The sequence below is a fragment of the Erigeron canadensis genome, chromosome 4 (genome assembly GCF_010389155.1).
Source record: "Erigeron canadensis isolate Cc75 chromosome 4, C_canadensis_v1, whole genome shotgun sequence".
Taxonomy (NCBI): domain Eukaryota; kingdom Viridiplantae; phylum Streptophyta; class Magnoliopsida; order Asterales; family Asteraceae; genus Erigeron; species Erigeron canadensis.
This window is the reverse complement of record NC_057764.1, coordinates 44,907,178-44,914,126: the sequence shown is the minus strand read 5'-3', so window position 1 is coordinate 44,914,126 and position 6,949 is coordinate 44,907,178. Positions and strand designations below refer to the sequence as shown.

The following is a 6,949-nucleotide window of genomic DNA, read 5'->3' as shown; positions in this document are numbered from 1 at the left end:
AAAGTCTTGAAATTTACCATATATAGGGTATATATAGAAAAACATGTTACTATTACTTGAGATGACTTTAATCTAATCTAATCTAATCTTGTGCGTATAAGATGGACGAAGGTGAATAATAGTCAACTTATTTTTTAGAAAAAGAGAAACAAATATGGGCATTTGACAGAATTTAAAGCTCACCAAACCTTTTCCCATAACTTGTAAGTTGGGCGCGTACAGGGAAAAAAACAGAAGCTTTAAGTAGTCAAATATGACCAAAAAACTTGGAATGGTTCAACTTGAAAGCATATAAGTTATATTTCTATTACCACTAATAAACTATCATTAAAATGCAAATTATATTCCAATCCAAGAAATGTTTCTTCGAATGTATGTATAGATTATGACATTTGCAATAGCTCATGAATTTAGTCATCAAAGACCAACTCGAAGTCCATATAAATGTGACCCCTCTCTCTTTCAATAAACTTCACAAATTAATCACACAACTCAATAAAAATCATGAGTTACTATCTTTCTACACCTCTAACTACACTAGTAGTTATATTAGCATCACTTTCTTCATTATGTTCTTCAAATCCAATTCAAGATAGCTTCCATCAATGCCTTTCTATGGGCACAGAATCATTTGCCCAACTTCCAAACATCTTTTTCACCCCAAACAACATTTCCTTCACTCCCCTTTTGAACTCCACTGCCCAAAACCTTCGTTGTATTGCCTCCTATGCGGCAAAACCCGAGCTTATTTTCACTCCCTTGCACGAAACCCATATCCAAACCGCGGTTATTTGTGCCAGAAAGCTTGGAATTCAGCTCCGGTTTAGAAGTGGAGGCCATGATTACGAAGGGCTATCCTATACGTCCGTTATGGACCCTCCTTATGTGGTTATCGACTTGGCCAAACTACGTGGCATTGACGTTAACATTGAAGATAATTCGGTTTGGGTTGAAGCCGGTGCAACCGTCGGAGAGCTTTACTATCGAGTAGCCGAGAAAAGCAAGACTCACGGGGTTCCAGCTGGGCTATGCACGAGCCTAGGTGTTGGCGGGCATATCACGGGGGGTGCATATGGCTCCATGATGAGGAAATATGGGCTTGCGGCCGATAATGCACTTGATGCAAAGATCATTGATGCAAATGGTCGTATATTGGACCGGAAATCCATGGGAGAGGATGTGTTTTGGGCCATTCGTGGCGGCGGTGGGGGCAGTTACGGAGTTATAGTTTCTTGGAAACTAAAACTCGTGCCCGTCCCTGAAACCGTCACGACTTTTAATGTCGTCAAGACATTAGAACAAGGTGCCACCAACATCCTTTACAAGTGGCAACAAATAGCTCCAAAACTTGATGATGATCTTTTCATAAGGGTCATTATCCAACCTTCAAATATACCAAACACAACACAAAGAACCATCACCACTGTTTACAATGCACTCTTTCTTGGAGATCAAGAAAGGCTGCAAGAAATTATGCAAGAAAGTTTCCCTGAATTAGGACTAACAAAACAGCATTGCTCAGAAATGAGCTGGTTAGAATCTGTCCTGTTCATAGCAGGGTACCCAAGGACCGTTCCAACCAACGTCCTGCTAGCCGGAAAACCAGCTTTCTTGAACTACTTCAAAGCTAAATCAGATTTCGTGACAACCCCCATTCCAGAGAAGGGTCTGGAAGGAATCTGGCAAAGAATGTTGGAGGAAGAAAGCCCGTTGATGATATGGAACCCATACGGGGGAATGATGGGCAGGATTTCAGAATCATCCATCCCGTTTCCTCATAGGAATGGGGTCCTTTACAAGATTCAGTATGTGAACAGCTGGATGAGCCCTGAAAAAGAGGCCATGAACAAGCATGTTGATTGGATAAGGAAGCTATACAACTACATGGCCCAATACGCGTCCATGTTTCCAAGGCAAGCTTATGTCAACTACAGAGATCTTGATCTTGGGATGAATGACAAAAATGGAGATGATACAAGTTTTGTGAAAGCAAGCACCTGGGGAACAAGGTACTTCAAAGACAACTTCAATCGGTTGGTTAAGATCAAGACCCAGTTTGATCCTGATAACTTCTTCAAGCATGAACAGAGCATCCCTGTTTTACCTTTGAAAAGTCAAACTAAAAGATTCAGACACTTTAAGAGTGGCAAGAAAGGTAAAAAGAAAATTCACCATTAGTTGCTATATTTCCATTATTTAAAGGTGGTTCCTTTATTTTGTTTTTCTTTATGGTTGTTTTTTCTTTTGTGGGTATGTGACAAAAGAAGCATGGAGTCAGTATATTAGAATAAGTTATTAAATATGGAGAATATGTTGTCACGTTCATGAGTGATCAGTGTGTTTGTGCTAATTTTATATCTTAGGATAAGACTTTGAGTGATGTGTAAGACTGTTATTGGTTAATGGTGGTGAATTCAGTATTGGTTTAATTCAAGATTGCATAATTAGTTGATCACACTTGATATAAGCATGGGCAGAAATTAAAAGAATGCAAGTATACATGTGATCACCATTGTCGACGGTTATTGTAACAACATATTGTAAGATTTTTATATTTTTGTTTAATAATTACTCTATTACGTATATATAAAGGATCATATGTTATGTTTGTACTTGCAAGTCACAGATCTCGGTTCTTGTATACATTTATTGTAACACTCATACCGAATGGTTCCTTGATTACTATTACTAACCAAGTAATCATACACATGTGTCGTTGTAACTTGTGATTCAGAAGTTTATACAATCTATTATTCTATTATCAATAGGCCCAAGAAATCATGATGACTAATGTCGCTTGGTAAACATTTTGATGCAGTTTCGGGTGCATACAAATCGATTAGTCAATGACCGAAACCATAAAGGTTTCTCCTTAAGACCTTAACAATTGCTATCTGCAACAGAACGACAAGATAAATGAATAAAGCTTAATTAACATTATTAAGAAGCAATAAAGTTTATGATAAGTTGCTATAAACACCAAATTTAAGGGAATTACTAATTCCCTGGAGAGGATAACGCCTAACACCTAAGTTAAAGGTTACAAAAATAGATTTAGCAATCAATTGTGTCTGCAGCCAAAAAAGTAAACATACCCTTATTTGTATACGATATTAATATAGCTATAATCATTATTTAGTAATGACTATAATATGATTAATAGTGATAAAATAAATAATAATCTAAAATCATGTGAACCCGTTTTTTTCTTTTCGTGACTCATGTGATAAATTTAGTTACTTTAAGAAACAAAAATCTAGATAAAAAGCAAAACGTAATGATTTGATAAAGTACTGTTTAAAGAAACTTGTTCCATATAGTGGAAATCTAGAGACAGACAACATACAATATATATGATTCACCATTTTTTTTTTTTTTTTAAATGGGTAAATGGCTAACATTCCATTAAACATGAAATCATAAATGGATAGATGGATCATGGATGGATGGACAATCTGTTTAATATAAGATTCAATGATCGAGCTGATTTATTTATATTTATTTATTTAGAATATATAAGGGTAACATTGTCTTTGACATATTGTCATTTTGACAAGAATCACAAGATTTATATGATGATCCAAGTTAATTAACTTTTAAATAGGTGAAATATTACATAATTGTGACATACGAATGAGCCTGGCTTGTTATTGTGGATAAGCATCCCGTTATCTATCGTAGTATATATTAAATTGTTTTGCGATACTAAATTATAAAGTACTCAATCAATCATAAATAATTAAGAGGAATCTGGAGGTAAGGTACCATAAAACAAACTAAATTACTTCTATTGACTTGTCAACGCATATTATTGGCTTCATTTCTAGCTATATAGGGTGTTGGTGAAATTTAATATATGCTATAATTCTTATAGCATATATTGTTATATGTATATGAAATTGTCAAGGTTAAAACTTTAATGGTTTCATCACTGACTGACTGACTTTTTTCTAATAATAGAGACTCGGATCCTCAAACTTTTGGTCGTTGAACTCTTTAGATATATATACATATCGCCAGGCCAAAAAGAAAAATGTTGACATGTTTATAACAAATTTGTCGAACGATACAGCTCACGATGTGGTACAATTACATACTTATCGTCTCGACCAAATGTCACCAAAGTTGTTGAATGTCATTGACTCATTTATGATAAATTCAAAATCTTTGACTCGACTCTCAATTATTGGATTCTAACAATGATTAATAAAGAAACAGCTAGATGATTTACAACAAAAAAAAGTATTCACTAATTGAGGTTTTCGATATGTGTAAAGAGTTTGATGAGGCAACGTGTTTTATTGTACCAACATGGTTAATCTTTCATAAAATAAAATTATCTACTATCCTAATCACATAGTTATTATAATTTTTTAGAAAAATCAACTAGTTAGCTTAATGACAAATGTGCCGATAAATCGATATACATCTATAGATATATGGTTTCTTCAGACAGTTAAAAGTCACGATCATAGATGAATTAATTTCTCAATCCTGGACGCCCGCTCAGGGTCAGGGATATGCTTTTTGATATTCCATTTAAGCATATCGTGTTTAGAAAAACAGTAAATTTGCGTGTCAACATCCGATGGTTAAGTGATGAATAGACGGTTTTTTGGTCATTATCTCAAGTCTCTTTCAGCATCATTTGGTGTCCAGAAATGACATATCAAGGTTTTCGCATGCAGTTCCTTCCATACCAAAAACACCATTTTCAGTTCCTTTATGTTTCTTTACATAAAAGTAACATTCACAGATTAATGTTATCCAATTTAATACTTCATCTATATCCGTAAATTTAAGCCAATCAGTGCACAAGTTTGAAGCCTAATCCAATATTACATACAAGTTTTAATGTGTGGCATACATGTCTCCATTACAAAACCACACTAGAATTCTTACTGCGTCAACGTAAGTCAAAGCAATTGGAACCTAAAGTATGTCAACAACCTCATATTCTTAGTACATATGTCACTTTAGTCTCATTTACTTACAAATTGGATAATTTTAACAATAGATATGCCTAAAAAATATGTCTAAAAATATGTTTAATTCAATTGATTTTTGACACATGGATTCTATATTTTTTCTTTTCTTTTTTTTAATCTTTATCATTGATTTTATCATGCGTAACCTTTCTTAATTAGGCATACCTTTAAGTCTACATTTTAAGCATAATAATCATTTTTCTTTTAGATATTGTTTTATCTCTAATGAGTAATGAGTCAAATAGGTTATATGTCATCCAAATCTTAATGATAGCATATACAACCTTACTGATTTTAAATGATAAAGCGGACAAAAAACTTTGGTCCGTAAACCTTATTTGTACTCATAAAATTACCCTTTTGACCAGTAAAATAACCCCCTTGGATGTCCATTGTGCAACTCCTATATCTTAGGAACCACCACCAATGAAACTTTAGCAAAAATTCATAATCCAATAATGTAACAACTTATTTATATAAACAAATAGGACCCACCCAGGTCTGAATATGGCTGTGTATTGCACATTTGCATACAAATACCAAGTCAATGAATGGCAGCAGAAGCTCCACCATAGTTCAAATATGTACAATTTCCTAGTGTGTTTCCATTATGGCGAGTGTGATTTCAACCAGACTTGAAGACCGGGTTGTTATATTTTACTAGTTGTGAATGTGAAGTCAACAATCAATGTGCATGAAAAGTCAAAACACCAAGAAACAGTAACATAAATTGAATCTAAGTCGCATATGATTTGAAGAAAAACAACAAGCATGAAGAAAAAGATAAACCCAGAAAATGACTGATACCAACCCCACAATCCTTTTTAACTGCATGTTTCCACTCGCAGCATACACACACACACACAAGACTCAAAATACTAAAAAGATATAGTTTTCATCAATATCAACACTTTCTGTATAATCAGCCAAAGCCACAGCAGTGTACAACTTTCACTGCACGTAGTACAAGTACTAAACCAAAATAATATCGATTTTACCAATATATACTACTATACTAGAAAGAATAGTATCTTTCATTACCCACCAAAAGTGTATAAAGAATGTGAATGTAATAGAAAGGTAATTGCTCTCTATGTCTCTATGGCAAGAGTAAGAGTGAAAAATGACAATTTAATAATACAAAAATTGGTTCTCGTGGTGTCCGGTCTGTGGCTGACAAATCCACAAGGCTCCAGTCCACCACCACAGAACATAGAAATAGTAAAACGTAAAGCTCTCCAAAACGGAGACTGGTCGAGGCGAAATAATGGTTTAATCATTTTTCAGCATAGAGAATAAGAAAAGTGAAAGAGAACACCAAAAAACTAACATGGATAAATAGGACATGTATTGGGTAAGTTCGCTTATATTTTGTTACTAAAACAATAGCCTCATAAATGTTGACTAGTTAACTGCATATGTATTCGGAAGGTTTCACGGTTACTAAAGCAATAAGTGTAAAATAGACATCACAATATGGAGTGACCAACAAAAAATAGATAGATGTTGAGAATATAGTGCCATCCATATATAGTGGTGCATCTATAAATATCACTCTCACCACCACAACATAAGGCACATATGGTTAAACGCTGAACTCATGATGTAACTATTGATATATAACACTTAAACGACCATGTCATATGCTTTTAATTCCTATATTTCAAGCATGCTTTTTCCAGGTTTAAATAATAAAAAATGAAATATACATACCTTCATGATCTAAACCCAGAAATGGAAAGAACATGTGCGACTTCACATCCTTTTACTCTTCACTTCTTTTTCTAAATGTCCTGTGACGTATACAAAATTAAAAGTTCATAAATACGGCATACAAGATATAAAAAGATCGCAAACCTACAGATATGAATCTTCAAAAAGTGGAGACCTTTTACTCCAATCGCCACTGCATGGAAAGGAGCATAAAAGACATTAAAAATATGCGATTATTGAATCAATTG

The 6,949-nt window shown here is 34.1% G+C and overlaps 1 protein-coding gene across 1 annotated transcript; it reads left to right on the top strand.

The window, feature by feature from the left end:
• The first annotated feature begins 491 nt into the window (after nucleotides 1–491).
• Nucleotides 492–2,434, top strand: LOC122596150 (berberine bridge enzyme-like 15). Its single transcript, XM_043768680.1, has one exon. The coding sequence runs from the start codon at nucleotides 505–507 to the stop codon at nucleotides 2,176–2,178; it is 1,674 nt and encodes a 557-aa protein (XP_043624615.1). The 5' UTR covers nucleotides 492–504; the 3' UTR covers nucleotides 2,179–2,434.
• The last annotated feature ends 4,515 nt before the right edge of the window (nucleotides 2,435–6,949 follow it).